The sequence below is a fragment of the Glycine max genome, chromosome 10, assembly GCF_000004515.6.
Source record: "Glycine max cultivar Williams 82 chromosome 10, Glycine_max_v4.0, whole genome shotgun sequence".
Lineage (NCBI taxonomy): Eukaryota > Viridiplantae > Streptophyta > Magnoliopsida > Fabales > Fabaceae > Glycine > Glycine max.
The window spans coordinates 46,498,825-46,515,352 of NC_038246.2; the positions used below are offsets into that span (position 1 = coordinate 46,498,825).

General features: G+C 29.5%; 1 protein-coding gene, 1 long non-coding RNA gene and 1 other non-coding gene across 3 annotated transcripts; all 3 read left to right on the plus strand.

Moving 5' to 3' along the window:
• Positions 1-1,950: 1,950 nt before the first annotated feature.
• Positions 1,951-5,705, plus strand: LOC121172907 (uncharacterized). The gene is made up of 3 exons (XR_005886734.1): positions 1,951-3,386; positions 5,153-5,416; positions 5,510-5,705. It is a non-coding gene; the product is annotated as an uncharacterized lncRNA (long non-coding RNA).
• Positions 3,192-3,329, plus strand: MIR393I (microRNA MIR393i). Its single transcript, NR_126740.1, has one exon. It is a non-coding gene; the product is annotated as a microRNA MIR393i (primary transcript).
• An 8,382-nt stretch (positions 5,706-14,087) lies between the features above and the next one.
• Positions 14,088-15,387, plus strand: LOC100787709 (uncharacterized). Its single transcript, NM_001254698.2, has 3 exons — positions 14,088-14,181; positions 14,374-14,700; positions 15,032-15,387. The coding sequence occupies exons 1-3, from the start codon at positions 14,106-14,108 to the stop codon at positions 15,211-15,213; spliced, it is 585 nt and encodes a 194-aa protein (NP_001241627.1). The 5' UTR covers positions 14,088-14,105; the 3' UTR covers positions 15,214-15,387.
• The last annotated feature ends 1,141 nt before the right edge of the window (positions 15,388-16,528 follow it).

Consider the following 16,528-nt stretch of genomic DNA (forward strand, 5'->3'; position numbering starts at 1 on the left):
AAAAAAAGGAAAGATATAACATATTCAAACACATTTCTAGTATAACCCAAGTTTGTCAAAGGCTATGCTTGTTAATGGGTTCCTAATAACAGTATGTGCCTAAGTTTTTTCTTTAGAAGGTAGAAAGCAACCTTAAGTTTGATTGAATCAACTTGGCACAGCCTCAGAGTGTCTCCATCAAGTTTTCAAACTGATGATTGATAATTTCTTTCTATATCTTTGATTCAAAGACACAAAATAATACTATATGGGATTCAAAGATGTTCTTGGTAGCCTAATTGGTAGTGTCTAATAAGTAGCAGACAGCCAACTTTTCTAGAGATAGACTTTAAAGGATAGGTTGTAAGGGAAATCTCCGGAATTGCGCCAAGGGTAGGTTAACTGGGTCATGGAAAAAAGTTGGTGCCGGACCTGTCTGGTAAGAAAACAGACCTGAGGAATGGTTATTTTAATTTAAGGAAAAGAGGACATTGACACCCTAAACTTTATTATTTTTTGTAAATACACAAACTCAAACTTTTAATTTGTCTTATTCAATTTTTAAATTATAGGTGTCGCTCTAATAGGTCTTTCTCTTATCTTGACATGGAATTAAATGACTAAAAATGGTCATGATAATTGATTTAGGTTAAATCTAAGTTGCTTATATAATTTTTTAATATAAACCATTTTTTTCCTTATTGCTTCCAAGGTTACAGAAGGATTTATTAAAACAATTCCTGAAATTTGAGAATCAATTAGAATGAAAGATGTCTATTTACAAAAGGGATCAAGTCCAAGTAGTCTAAAAATCCTTTAATTTATTAGGATAGGGCAACCATGTTTCCTTTAGGATCATTTATGGTTCCTATAAAAAAAAAAGGATCATTTATGGTGAAGTTTTGAATGTCCTGCGTGTTTCACTGTCCATCATCAACTAAATCTCCTGTATTAGTAGTATGAAGCTATTTCTTCAGGCTCATGGTCCCTAGGGATTCCTGATTTTGGCCAAATGTTTCTCAAAATGTTTTATGTATATTCAAAAGCAAGCTTCTATATGATGCAGTTCTTTCTTTTGAGTCAATGCTAATAACTAATAAGTCTAGAGTTGTTTCAATGCCATTTGGTAACTCTGCAATCCACTTTGTCAAGACTAGCACCTCTGTTTTGTTACCTACAAGGTGGAGTTTGGGGTTTCAGGTTAAGTGATTAGGTTTTGATCAAAAGAAATTCTTAAGTTTCTTGGGAGTTAAGTACATCTGTTATTAAAATTGAAATTATTGACACAACCAAGCCGTCTCACATTCTAAAGAAAATACGTATGTATAATCGGAGGTCAAAAACTATTTCCTCTAAATACTGAGATTTATGTAAGAGATTGATCTCAGTTAACAATTTTTCTTTTATATACACGAATTTGAGGATCGAATTCTTGATCTATTGTTTAAGGAATAAAGTTATTGTCAATCACATCACGTTATTTTGATACATACATTTTTAATCCTTTTACATTTGCTTTTATTGTGATGTAATTAATCTGTCTTTCTATCATAAACGAAATTGGGCAACTTCCAAACCTCAAAGGCCACTAAAGCTAGCCAATTAAGAGAAGTAAAAGACAATATCACTGAGCTTCCAATGCGTGCATGGTATTAATTAAGTATTCTATTTGGTTTTGGTTGAAACATAAAGGACACAAAGCAAAACCATATAATGAAGGAAAATTCCGATCTTAGGAGCAATATGTGTCATTATCAATAAAGACTATGACTAGCTTCTCCCCAGCAGCATTAGCTGTTTGATTGCAACCTTCACCATCCTTAAAAGCCAAATAATCTTGCATTATGTTGTCGGTCCCGTAATTATTAACACAATTCACTGCTGATTAAATGGACTCAATGTTTGTGCATAAACGTGTCTATATATATATATATATATATATACATACTACGGGCAAACAACATATATATACTTAATCTGTTTGCCAATAATTTTCTTTTTGAAAAGTCAGACTAATTATCAGATCAGGTCATGGACCTGAAAAAGAGGTTTGTATTCCCCAAACATATTGTGATGATCAACCATAAGAGTTGAAACAAGAAATTATTAGAAGAGTGGAAATGAAGGACATGAGAAGGCAGAGACATTTATTTATCATTATTAACAAGGGAAAGGGTAGCTACTTCTCTCTTTTTATTTAACATATTCTAAAATGCACAGTACTTTCCTTTCTTTTTCTTTCATCATCTGATGTTCTAATGCATGCATGATTTATTATAATTTATGCATGCACAAGCGGTTAATTTTCTTGTCAAACTAAAATTATTTATTCATTTTAGTGGATTCAAGTCTTCAATTTTTTAGATAAATTTAGCGTTCTAGCTGAAATTCAAACAACTTACCCATTAATGAACCAAAATGCTCACAATACTTCATGCTACAACATAATATAAGGTGATTCAGGTCCAGAGAAAGTTTTCTTGTTTCTTTTCTTTCTTTTTTCTTTCTTTCTTAATTTCTTTTTTGAGGCCATGTTGTTTCTATGCTTAAACCATAAGAAACATGATGCTTCTGAATATCAGCTAATAAACCTTTACTTTTAATGATCGGTTAGTTATCGTGAGTGATCTCTTTTATAATAACCCTTGATATTGAAGTTTTGAAGTCTGTACTGTTTGCTAGAAAAGAAACATTTTCTTGAAATGGTTTTTTTCCATGTAAACAGAATAGGTGAAAACGGAATAATTTAATTAGAATAGACAGTGTAAAAAACTCACATTATCATAGCAAACCATTAAATCATAGATTAACATATAATTCAAAATTATACTTAAAAGAATTTCTAATTAATTAACAATGTAATAATTTTTACATTAACCATGCGTGAAAGTTTAAAGTTACTTCTATATATTAATTAACAATGTAATTATAAATAGGTTAGAAAAAGCAGTATATATAGAGGAGGATATGTTTCTGGTATACATAAATATAATGATTATTGAAGGCACTTGAGTAATTTCACAAAGCAAGCATTTTGTTTGGCACCTTCATTTGAGAATTGAAACAAACTACACGATGAAGGGCATGAAAAGCCCCACCTTTATTTTACTTTTTATTTACCATCATAAAGGAGCCCACAGATATGTTTTGGAGCACCATATATACAACTCGTCCAATAGCAAGCTCTTTGGATGAACAACAACAACCTTATTGTTGGTGGATAGTTCCAAAGGGATCGCATTGATCTAATTCTTTATCTTCCTGCATGTATTTACTTGCAGCTCTGGTTTTGGACCTTTTTACCGGTTCACTGACTTGGATCATGCGATCCCTTAGGAATTTTCCATCGCCATAAAAATTATCTACATCCACAACATGCATCATTTTCCTGAGTGAAACTTCTTGAGGTAATTAGTTAATCTTCTCCTCCTCCACTGTCTATTGCAATCTTATTTTGTTATTTTGAGAGGCAGTTTTTCATTTTCCGGTTACTAGCTAGCATTCTTATCAAAATTATGCTATTTCAGGACGATAAATTTTGGTTATGTTCATGGTAAATAGTATGCGTTAAATTAAAGTTATGGTAAATACGCATTAAAAGTACTTTCATCTTATCTTTATCATTTTAATTTCGAACATTTATGTCTCTTGAATTGAGTATGTCCTTAAATTAGTCTTCAATATTGTATAAGTGAGATATTTTAGTACTAAAACCTTCCGTGTAGTCTCTGTAAAAAATCATTTATTTTAGAATGTAATTTTTATGTATTATCATTGATGGTGGAAATTTGTTTTGAGAATTATAAGAATCGAGATGTTTTATTTTGGAAGAGATAACTCTCTGCAATCTATAGTGACTCTAATTAATCAACAAATATTTTTATCTTGTTAGATTTAGATCACTAGTTATAAGTTCTTTTTATTCAAACTGTAATAATGTTGTGTTTTAAATTTAATAAATTTAAAAGCAACTGAAAAGTAAAGTACAAAACAGTAAATGATTGAAATTGTAATTGAAAGCAATAGTAAATGGCACTAAATGTATATGAAAGCAAATAAAGTGTGTAAAATGTAAATTACTGAGAAAGTAAATCAAAATTTAACGAAATGATTTAAAAAGTGAAAGTTTCGATTTTTTTTAAAAAAAATAAAGGACAAGAAGGAGAAGAACAAATGTGCAATAAAATTTAAAGATTTAAAAAAATGTAAATTGAAAACAAGTAAATTACGATGAAGGTTAAGGAGAACAAGTAAAATCCAAAAGTACAGGCGAAATGGCAAGAAAGTAAAAGAAATGCATTAAAAATACATGAAGACATGCACATCTCATTTTTAGAACCAATATCATATTGCAATAATCAACATAACTTTTTTGCTGACATTGCAATCAACATATTATAGGTGTTAATTAGGTATAGTGTAGTACTTCAATTAAGGAAAAATAGGTATATTGGTTCCCTTTTATATAGATTTTCACTCAATGGGGTAAAAAAAATGTGTAGTCTAGGATCAACTATCTAAGATTGTGCCATTTGTCTCGACCACTGTCTCTTTGATGATTATCTGATGACATGTATTTCTCCCACGCGTTTTGACTAGAAATTAGTTTTTCTGGCATTCCAAACACTTAGTAGAATTCTTCTTCTATTTTGAACATCAAAACTCTGTCTTTATGCTCCAACTGATATTTCTCAAAAAGCCTGTATATATTAAGTTCTCTAAACTCAGAATTTCTAACAAATCTATGCCTTGAACTTACTTCGAACTTGAACTTTAATCAATTCAAGAATCGGTATTTTGACACTTGGAAAAATTTAAGTGGCACCAGCATTGATGCTTATAGAAGCACCCATGCTTAACACAGCTAGTGGGACCCAACAAATAACTTAATAATAAATAATATTTATATAGTAGAAAAGTATAAAAAAAAATTATTTATGAGATTTTAAAAAAAGTAATGTAGAATGATGAGACTCATTTAAGGCAGGTAAAATGTTAAAAAAAATGTTGAGTTAGAGAAATTGGGTGCTTTAAGTTGAAAAAGATATTAAGATTCCTCCTCCAAAGAGAGATCTGGGTTAGAGATCGATGGCCTAATAATGTAAATAATTTTACCATGCTAATTAATAAGAAATGATGAGAAAGTGTTGTTGTTGACAATGATTTTATATAGTATTTGGTCAAGAAGGAATAACTTGCTCTGAAGGAAAGTGGAGGACAAATGTGATGCAGTTTTGATGCGAGCAAAAGTTTTCTTGGCAGATTGAACAGCTTCTCAACAAGTTGCTGTTAAAGAAATACGACAGTTTTCAGATCAGCAACAAGTCGTTAGTTGGAATAAACCTCCAATTGGTGTGCTAAAGTGTAATAGAGATAGCTTGGGGCTTTTTATAGCTGCAGCAACTGGTTTTGATTCAGCATATATCAGTTATGGAAGGTAAAGCTTATGCAGTTCTCGAGGCTTTACTTTGGCTTATTCAGCTTAATTTTTATTCAGTTTTCATTGAATTGGATTGTAAATTGGTGGCAGATCGGATCAACAATGAGGTCAAAGATATTTCAGAATGCCGGATTATTCTTAGTCAAATTAAAAACTTACTTAGAATATATCCTACATACACTGTTAGTTTTGGAATAGTATGGTACTTTAGCACATGCTCTAGCTAGGAATTAATTCTACTAGTTTTCCTCAAGCTTCTTCTTTTTCAGTAATGCCTCATTTTATTCATCACATAATTGAAATGAAAATAATCTGATTTGATTGTTGTATAAATATATATTAGTTATATTTTTAAAATAATTATTATGAAAGTCAATAATTTATCATACATAATAATAATAATATTAATTAATTATTAAATGACTATATAATAATAATAATAATATTAATTAGTTATATTTTTAAATTAATTTTTTATTTTAATCTTTTTTATTTTTATTTTCACTATCATTTTGTATAAAAATTATCAAAGTGAATAACTTTTAAGAAATTCAAGATTAACGTCTGTTTTTAAAATCTGCTCAACCCATATAATTTCTTAGTGATAAGTAGAAATTTTAAGTAAATTCAATCTATTGAACATAAATTATAATCACCAGTTATAATAATAAAAAAAAAATATATCATCACTACCATTACATGTATAGTTGTTAATTTGAACATATCATAAACCAAGTCCACTTAGAAAAAATTCTGATTATAATTTACACCGCCTGACCTTGTTAAAGAAACAATATGCTTTTACAGAGATTGGAGTTGTTCGATTCATTAGTATTTTTTATTTATTTGTAAAAATAAAAGACAATAAATACAAAAAATATAATAATTTACGTATATTATATTTAATTAACTGAATTATACCGTTTAGTTCATTAGTGTTTTCTTTTCCAAGCTTGTGCATAACAAATGAAATAAAAAAAAGTACATTGGTTGTTTACTTATTTCATAAATAAAAAAAAAAAATGGGAAAGACGAGGAAGGAAATTTTACTTAAGAAATGGGATGGAGAATAAAGAGCACCTCGTATTCTCCGTCCCTCTCTCAACAATACAATTTTATCCCTTAGAACTTGAGGAAATGAAATATTATCACATTATTCTCTTATTTTAATAATATTCTCTTTTCTTTCATTTAGGAGCTGTTTATTTCGGTAAATAATTTTTTTTTCTCAAAAATAAATTTTCCTAAGATAACAGTATCTTATAAATAGTATGCTGATTTTTTTTTACTGCGTACATAGTATTGCAGAAAATGTATCATTATCATGTTCAGCATTGACTTTTTACGAATTAAAGAACTTTTTTTTTAGAATATGTAGCTATAAAAAGGATATCTATAGAATGAAAATTTCTTCAATTCTCTTGCTAATCTAAAGTAAGAATTTATTTCTTCTCATAAAATATTGTCTTGGAAAATGTGTAAAACTAATTCAACAGGTACACAGTAACACAAACATGTTTCTAAGGCATGAATAAGGAGTATAAATCGAATAATTAATTCATTCAATATTCTGTTACGTTTTTTATATTTTCTATTATATGATTTATGTTTTGTACACATATATTATACCAACTTCTAAAAAAAATATTCAAATGGGACAATTACGAGAATTAAATTGAACAGGATAACTTATTTGTTCTTTGATGAGTGTGAATTAAGCTTGAGTAAGCAAATTAATTGATGGCACGTACTGTGTGAGATAAGACTTGCATGAGATCTGTGTCACATCAACCTACAACACGAGTGCCCCAGCTGACAAAGGCAAACCCATCAATCAAACATGTCGGTTAATCAAATTTTTGTTCGCACGGCTCTGTTCATACTTCATTATGTATAAGTGTCTCCACTCTCTAGTTGTACCTTTCAAACATAGGTGACCATGCACGTGTGGTGCTGCCTCTTAATTACATTATTCCATAAATTGGACAACGAGTAAAAATATAAAGAAAAAACAAGAGAGAACTGTAAAAATATAAAGTAAAATAGTAAAGAATTACGTAAAATTTTAAATTATTAAAAATTATAAGAAACAAGAAAAAGGTAGAAAAAATTATATTTTTAATTGAATTATTTAACTAATCATATCTAGTTAATCAATTAATAATTTTTAAACATTTTCAATTTCATTTACTTATTATTTGTAGCTTTTAAATTTTAAATTCTTATCATTTTTTATTTTTAATTATTTTTTCATTTATCTATACCGGCAAAACCTTATGAATAACTTAATTCTACCTTAGTTTCTATTCATTTTGTTTTTTTTTTCTACTTCTTTCAATTAAATCTTTTTTTCCCTCACGTTTCTTCTAAAATTCAAAGAAAAGGTAAAGAGAGGACGCATGCAAAGATAGAATATTTTACTAAACCTTTACATGGTTTATATAAAATGTTATATACAAATTCATTATATCAAGCCCACTTTCCTTTAATTATCTAATTTTATTTCTTTTTTCATATTGTACATTTATTTCTCTCAGGGTTTTTTCCTCTTTAACACCCTTCATAGAATCTGAATGAAGCATTTGTTGACCAAAATGCCAAATGACATATATATTACTCGAATCATAAGTTAAGGTATATCAAAAGCTTAATTTAGAACAAGGCATATATCTTCTTCATTTATTTTCTCGATCCTCTATACACCTGAATCTGATAATTTGGGGTGTACGTTATCTTCATCTTATCTAATAAATTATGGAGGCGGTTAAAAATTGCATGCATAGTCTGTACAGATCTAGCTTGCATATAGCAACAGCGCACAGAAAGTCAGAAAGCAAAGCGTATAGCAGGACTGTGTGTGTGCAGTGACGTGAAAATCCACCTCATCTTTTCTCAATTTGTGCAGTTTCGGATGTCATTTCTCTAATTTGTTTTCTTGTGTCGTGCCAGGTCAAATCCAACACTAGGAAAATTTAAACTTTCAACTGTGCTTATTTTTTCCATACATATTTTATGCCGTGTAGGTGCTTTCGTTTTTCTATTTTCTTTTTTACATTAAAATGAAAAAAAGCCACTAATAAAGGACGTTAACGTAAATAAAAAATGCTTATAGTATATACCAACTAACAGTAAATTATGCACATATAGTCATAAACTGACAGGAGCCTCTTGAAAGACTATATAGCATCTTCATAGTGTTGCACTCATCTTAGCTTGACTTGAAGAAGGTTAATTTTGTCAAGTGTTGGTTGTGGGGGAGATAGCTATTCCCTTACTAGGCGATTATTGATGAGCACATTTGGATCAACGCTACAGAATTTGGTCTTTGCTAAACTGGCACTGGGCACCCATGAGGAAGGCGTTGGGCAACCATGGCACACTCTCATCTCAGTTGAATTAGCACTCAATCTCCATTGCGCGGGTGTAATTATACGTTTATAATGTGTTTATATAATTATATGACATCAAGTAGAATTATATAGATGTTTATAATACTTTCATTTTATCCCATAACAATTTTTGTTATGCTCATAAATATAATTAATTAAGATATAATATCAAATTATATTTCTTAATGTGCCTTTTTTAATGCAAATCAAATAAATAATATTAAGAAAGTGTGAATGTTAAATCATAAATATTTATTAATATTGCTCCTTTTGAGAATTAGGAAATTCAACATAATTTAATTAGTAGTTTTAAATCATTTAATGTAAATAAATCTAATTAAACACAAAACTTTAGCCCCGTGTAAGTTTTATGTCATTATATTTGTGATTTGAAACATAAAGCGCAAAACATGATAAATGGTCAGTAGCCTCATTTTTATTTTTATTTTATTGTAAGCATTTATGTTTTATACTTTTATGCAATTATTAATGAGAAAATTCTGAACTGTAGGGTGGACTATAAGGTCTGGAAGGATATAATTTTCTTTTATTTGAGGTGGATGAACATTGATTATGTTGTAAGAAAGGACGAGCCACCTTTAAATTATATCCTCCCCATTTGAGCTTAAATTTCTCTCTGATATCACACCATGCATACAAGCTATGAAAAGTGGAATCGATCTAATGGCCTTTGCGTAATATTGTTCATAAAACCAACATCTATTATGGTTTCATTACCGTTGCAGTGCCCTCAACGTACATTTGCAAAAGAAAAGATATCGTAATTATGTGTTGAAAACGATTTGGAATTTGTGCTACAACCATTTCAACTAAGACACAAACATGTTCTATATATCTTTGCTGACATTTAGGGCATTAGTTTATCATCATAATAAATATTCCTGAGAATTACCGAGCAATTTGAGATTTCAGATAATAAGGAACTTGTCAGCACCCTGATTTTGAGATGTTTATCCATGAGGCTTCCCGTGATGGAAGTTTTACATGAGCACATTATGCAAATGAGGGACATAAAAACATAGTTGAAAGTACTTAAGATTGAGATGTATAAGTCTTGTATGTTTTATACTTGTCAGCACCTAAATGCTTAAGGTTGAGATGTATAAGTCTTGACACTTAATTCCTTGTCAAATGCTCTATCTTTCAAGATCTCTTACAACACACAAAGACACATTTACTACTGGCATATTAAAGATCTCTTACAACACACACAAGGACACATTTACTACTGGCATATTAAACAAATATCAGAGAGAAATTTAAGCTCAAATGGGGAGGATATAATTTAAACATAACTTGTATGCATGGTGTGATTATTATCAATAGTCTTATTTAAGATTATCAAACTCGAGAATTTATGGAGATTCGTGAGAGATCTATAGACTCAACTCGTAGACTCGTAAAAATAACAACAAAATATTTATAAATAATATACAAATTAAAAATTTCAACAATATAATAAAGTAATAATAAATCATAAAGTTCAGAATTTGATGGTAGATTATTCTCATTGAAAGTTTGATGTTATTAGAGAATAAGACATATTTGAGAATAACACGATAAATGAAGGTTTATAGTAATAGAAAACTTGAGTCTGTCAAGTTTACTTAAAGTTGATAGAGTTTTAAAAAAATTTACTCAAGAGTCAACTTAGAGAGGACAAATGAACTCATAAACTTGTAAGAGTTAACGATTTAACTTGAGAATTTTCTAACCATGACCATGTTATCTTTGATGATATATTATTATATTATATACATTATTCTTTCAATTTAATTAATTGTTTTAATTATGTTTGAGTTTTAGGCATAAGTTGAGTATTCCTTCACCCTTTTTCTTGTTGCTGTTAGGATTGGAAATTCCTGTATTTTACATGTTTATAGGATTGAGTCATTGAGTTTTTAAAATAGTATAAAATGTTTGGAATCATTGTTATTTAACTTGGAGCTATTTTAAAAAAGTCAAAACATTTTGAATTGTTTGTTGACAAAGATAAAGAGTCTTTTCATATTAGATCTTGAACATATTATAGTTCCGAATTAAATTTTTGTATGTTAAAAATTTTAGAAAAAAATATTTATCATCTATAATAATTTTATCTAATTCAAACATGAATTACTTCCTAAATCCATTTGACCGGAGCCGAAAACTACTTATTTATAGTAAGGATATACCAGCAAAGCTGTGAGGCTTTCCAAATTCAAGCGATTCCACTAAAAATTGAATAGGGCCACGTGTTGAGACTTGAGACGAGGGTGAAAGAGCAAGTTAGACAGCCTCCCACCATCAAGGTTTGGTGGGTATGAAACAGGAAGCAATTAAAAGGGGCCAAGATCATCTCCCTAATTCTGGGATAGATGCCTCGTGGTCAACTCGTTATCAATTCCGCTGCCGTAGACTATGCCATGGCATACAATTTCTTCCGCAAACACCGGTAGCAAAATTAAATTTCAATTTGAAAATTCTCTTCTTCTTTTTTTTGTCTTTGAAAAGTTTATCAATTACAATTATAAAAAAAATTAGCTACGATACGAACTCAGATCATTTTATCCTTTAAATACAGAGGTTAGTTATCATTTATATAGTCGTTTAGCTAATTGTACTATTACTATAAATTAACATCAATTATGGATCAATATATAAAATAATCATGTTCATGTAGAAATTAATAAGTATTATTGTATTAAATATTAATATAATACATTATATTATTAGTATAAGTTTATAATATTTATATTGAAATTTTAATTTCTGTTAAAAAAGCTAAATTAACAAAAACAATGAAAATATTCAACATTTTCGTATAGGCTAGGCCAACTGTGTTTATGCTTTGTTTTGTAGATAGGAGAAAAATAGGATGAATGGAAAAAAAAAAAAAAAAGAGTGATTGAAATTATGTGAGAAATAAAGTAAAAAAATATAAATGTTTGATTGAAAAAAATAGATAAGAAGCGGTACAAAAATAGGTGAAAAATAATATAATGGATCTCATTATTTTTAAAATTATTTTTCCTCTCTCTTCCTCCTACAAAACAATCCACTTCTCCAATTTCTACTCTATCAAACAAGTTGTTAATGGTAGATTGAAATTTTGTTAGATTAGTCTATGATAGTGTTATTTAAAGAATATATATGATGTGTAATGCAATAAAATGAGTTTAATTGTTATCCATTACTAATTTTTTAAAAAAATGCATTCTCAACATATTAGAAATTATTTTTGGAATGACTTACAATTTAATTATTTTTATAAAGTTAATGAACTTTTTATACATGACAAAATTTATTATTGTAACATTGGTGTAGGATATCATCAATTTGACTGACTGTCAAAGAATTGAACTAATCATATTTAATGAAATCCTCTTTCATGATAATATTTTTTCATTCATAAAATTTAATCTTTTACTCAAGATCGAACCAAATTTTACTCTGACAAATAACAACAACATTTAAGGTATATTTTAAAATATATATTTTAAGAAAAATAATATTAATATAAAAATAATATCATATATATGCAAAACAATCTAATAAATCAAAAAGTTGTATTACTAATACATTATTATTTTTTTTAAAAGAGAATTTGAGGCATAAAGACTGGATTGGGATAATCTGAAAAATAAATCAATCTCATCGTCAACTCTTAATTAGTTTTTAAATATGAATCATGTCATGAGTTAATCTAAATCAAATCAAATTAGTGAAACGAGATAAATCACAAATACTCCTAACTAAAAATAAGATTTGTCAATTATAATAATAAGTAGGTGCATTTTTTTAAACTAAACTCAATATACATAAATGTTAAATTTTTTTTGAAAGGGAAAATATTAATCTTAAAATAAACATCAACAACACATATAACATTATATTTATCATTTATAATTTATCAATTATAAAAAAAGTGAAAAAAAAAATTCAAGCCAACGAGCAACCATACCTATCACATACTAGTCCAACCTTGTACCCAAAAAAAATACTGTCCAACCTAACAAGTAAAATTTTGGATTGGACTGAGTTGGAAAGTCTGAACTGGAATTCTTACAAATCAATCCAAGTCATACATCAAATTAATTTGGCCTACCTAATAAACTTGACACATTTTGGCACTCGTCTTCTATATTTCTCCTCCCTCCTTTCCAACCATTACCAAACAAGCCGTTAATTACCAACCGATAATAAATAGTATGAACAAAAATTCGTTTTGTTCATCAGGTGTACTATGCCTAAATAACTTCAAAATTGTAATTTTCATAGTATGATGACATTGTTCATTGGACCTGGGAAGAAGCAACAACAAAGTTCTAAGTTAGCGGTGAAAGGTGATGTGACATATGGATGGTGGAAGTAGTAGATTGAGTCATTGTGAAAGATCCGCCACTAATGGCGGTATTAAGAACATAAGTTTTTTTTCGCACGAAATTAAGAACATAAGTTTTTTTTTTTTTTTTGTATAAAGACACAAAGTTTAATGAATTTTGAACTTTACATCATGAAAAATTCGTTCATATGAAACTTAACTTGCTAAATAAGACATGGAATCTAATTGTTATCATTTTTTCTTTAAATATCTAATTGAATAATAATACATTTTTTTTTAAAAAAATGGCAACTAAAAACAAAAGCAGTGACATTTAAAAAAATTATATAAATTTTGACTAATTTTCATTTGCTACTACTGTTGATTAATTTGAAATTGTTTTAAACATAACTTTTAAAAATAAATATTATAAAAGTGAATATTTTATCTATAAAATAATTTATAATTAGATTAGATCATAATATATCTTACTGAATATTTAATAGATCTACATATTAAGAACTCAAACTTAAAATCCATTGTAAATTAATCCACTTTATTAAGTGTTATACTATTAATATTATGTATTTTAATTTATTCATATAAATTTCTCTATTTTTTAACTAAAAAACAAGAATGGAATCAAAATGATGCAAAGCATATTTGAATCCGAAGAAACGTGCATTAGGGGTCTGGTAAGTTTCATAACATTTAAACTAGTCTTCTTTTCCCCTGACTTGCAATTCACGTTGAGAAATGGGAAGTCCACATACTCCAATATTTTTATGTCAAATTCCAGAATTAGTCCTACTGATTAAAAAAAATCCATAATTTCCATAGAAAAAAACCCACCATATAAATGCACTAGCCATCAAGCCTCATAAGTCATAACATAACATTCCTCCAAACACATAGTTATCATCAATTCCCCAACTAGTTTTAGCCACACTTGTGTCTTCTTCTGCTTTAAGCTATGGCCTCTAACTTCAGCTTGAGAACTTTGATGATATTTTCCCTTGCATTTTGGCTCGCCCTGAAAGGCACTCTTGGTAAGTAAACAAAACCTGTCAATCTCATAAAAGCTCACCCCACAAGAATTATCAAATTGATTGAAACTATAGTCCTAGGATGATCTTGGATCATATAATAATTTCTTGGACCCATCCCCTTTCTTTATGAATGCCTTAATTGTCATGTTTCTTCCCATAATAAACAATTAATATTGTAATGGGAAAATGCAGGAGGGATAGAGTGTGAGACTCTAAGCCATGACACATGCTCATTCGCTGTGTCATCTGCTGGAAAACGGTGTGTGCTTGAGAAGCGCGTCAAGAGGACTGGTGAGGAAGCATACACATGCAGGACATCAGAGATTGAAGCTGATAAACTGAAGGACCACATTGAAACAGAGCAATGCATCAAGGCTTGTGGTTTGGACAGAAAGTCCCTTGGAATCTCATCAGATTCTCTTCTTGAGTCTACTTTCACTCAGAAGCTCTGCTCCCCTCACTGCTACCAGTGTTGCCCAAATGTTGTTGACTTGTACTTCAATCTTGCAGCTGGTGAAGGTACACATACATATTCATCAATAGACATGTAACATATATAGTATGCATGCCATATTTCTCAAGTAAAACCCACTTTAATTCAAGAAATCGTGATTCATAAATCATAATTAATGGCACAGAATAAGAATGGAAGTGCACAACATGCACAATTCTAAGGACTAATTAAAATAGTTTATCCATTTATAATATAAAACGATTTTACAGTGTTATTTAGTCACATATGATAAATATATTGATTTTAAGCGTGCATAAATAGAGAGTTCAGGTTGTTCCATATTTACTCTTTTAATGTCTAAGCTTGAGCAATTTTATGTTGTTTGTGTGTACGTAGGAGTGTTTCTTCCCAAGTTGTGTGAAGCACAAGGTGTAAATGCTCGTAGAGGAATGGCTGAACTGAAAAGCTCTGGTATTGTGGCACCTGGACCTGTGCACGGTGTGCAGTTCGCAGCTGCTCCTCCAATTAACCCTGTGGAGCTCACAATTGAACCCGCCGTTGCCCCGTCAGCAAACTAAAGCCTAGTCTAATTTTTTAGAACACACAAAAGAAATTGAGAGAGGCCTATTAAACAACTTAGCATATAGTAGAATACAAATTGAGAGTCTAATAATGAAGTTGCACCTAAAATGTAAGATCGCTCGCTATATGGTTTGTGGCACAATATTTGGCAGGAAGTGCCCTTGCCTCCTCGTTAATAAGGTGTAACTTTCACTATATTATAAATGCATCTCTTTTACTGATCAAAGTTTGAACAATAGCCACTAACGATTTCTCAATGTAAATTAAATTAATAAGTACAATAAGCTTATCCGCAAGCGGAGAAATCATAAGAAAAGGGATGTGAACTTGTGTTATTATGCTTAGTTAACTACACGGGTAGTTGGAGGTTGGGGGATCTCGTTTATCCAGTTTTCAAACTTATATTCTAAGATCAATTAAACAATTTGTGGTTGCAATTTATAATTTTTTAAGGAGTGTAATAATAATTTAGCGGCGGTCTCGCGTCCTTGTGTTGCATAATTTCGGGAAAGTCTTGAAAAGGCAACATATTCTTAATTCCAAGTCAATGGAGTATTTGATTATTGTTACCCCCAACTTTCACTTTTGGTTGACAAAGCACTTGCCTCCAACCATGTGTTACTTTATCTTCACCACGAAAAATTAATTTTCTCATCATAAAGCTAATCTAAACACACTATAAATATGTTACTTTTTTTTTTTATAAATGATAACAGAATTAATAATAAGAAAATATAGCATTATTTATACAAATAATAGAGAGTAGAGAAACTCACAAAAGTTTTTCTTTTTTTTTGTTAATGGTAACGAGTAAACATCTATGCAGAGAAAATTTTGTTCCTGCCCTTGTCTTCCTTGTTAACCTTTCGGGTTTCATTTATATTGACCACGCCGAAAGGAACGGGCTGGAACAAGGCCCAACTGAATGAGCATGAACCTCCTATGCCCCTTGTGGCAGGCCCATCATCGAAAACCCTAAGTAATCAAAATAATTTAAAAAATAATAATCGAACTAATTCATTCATACTTTAATCAATATAATATCTGTTGATTTTAGAAAACAACAAATAAATATATTAAGGGGGATTGAGTTATTAGGGTTAATAATGATCCGTTCATTCTTTTTTTTCTTCTAATCTATTAGATTACTATTGAATTTTTTATGCTATTGAAAGTCCATTTCTTCCTTTTGCGATTAATTCTCCATCACTGTCAATATGAACTTTTTGATATGGAGTATAATAGAATTTTAAATATCCTTATAAACTAATTTCTTATAAATACTTGTCTAGAAATGTTATCGAGCATATA

Excerpts from the sequence above, each read along its gene's own strand:
- LOC100787709 (NM_001254698.2), top strand. The coding sequence starts at position 14,106 with ATGGCCTCTAACTTCAGCTTGAGAACTTTGATGATATTTTCCCTTGCA. Across the intron at positions 14,182-14,373 it reads CGCCCTGAAAGGCACTCTTG|GAGGGATAGAGTGTGAGACT; the intron begins GTAAGTAAACAA and ends GGGAAAATGCAG. Across the intron at positions 14,701-15,031 it reads CAATCTTGCAGCTGGTGAAG|GAGTGTTTCTTCCCAAGTTG; the intron begins GTACACATACAT and ends GTGTGTACGTAG.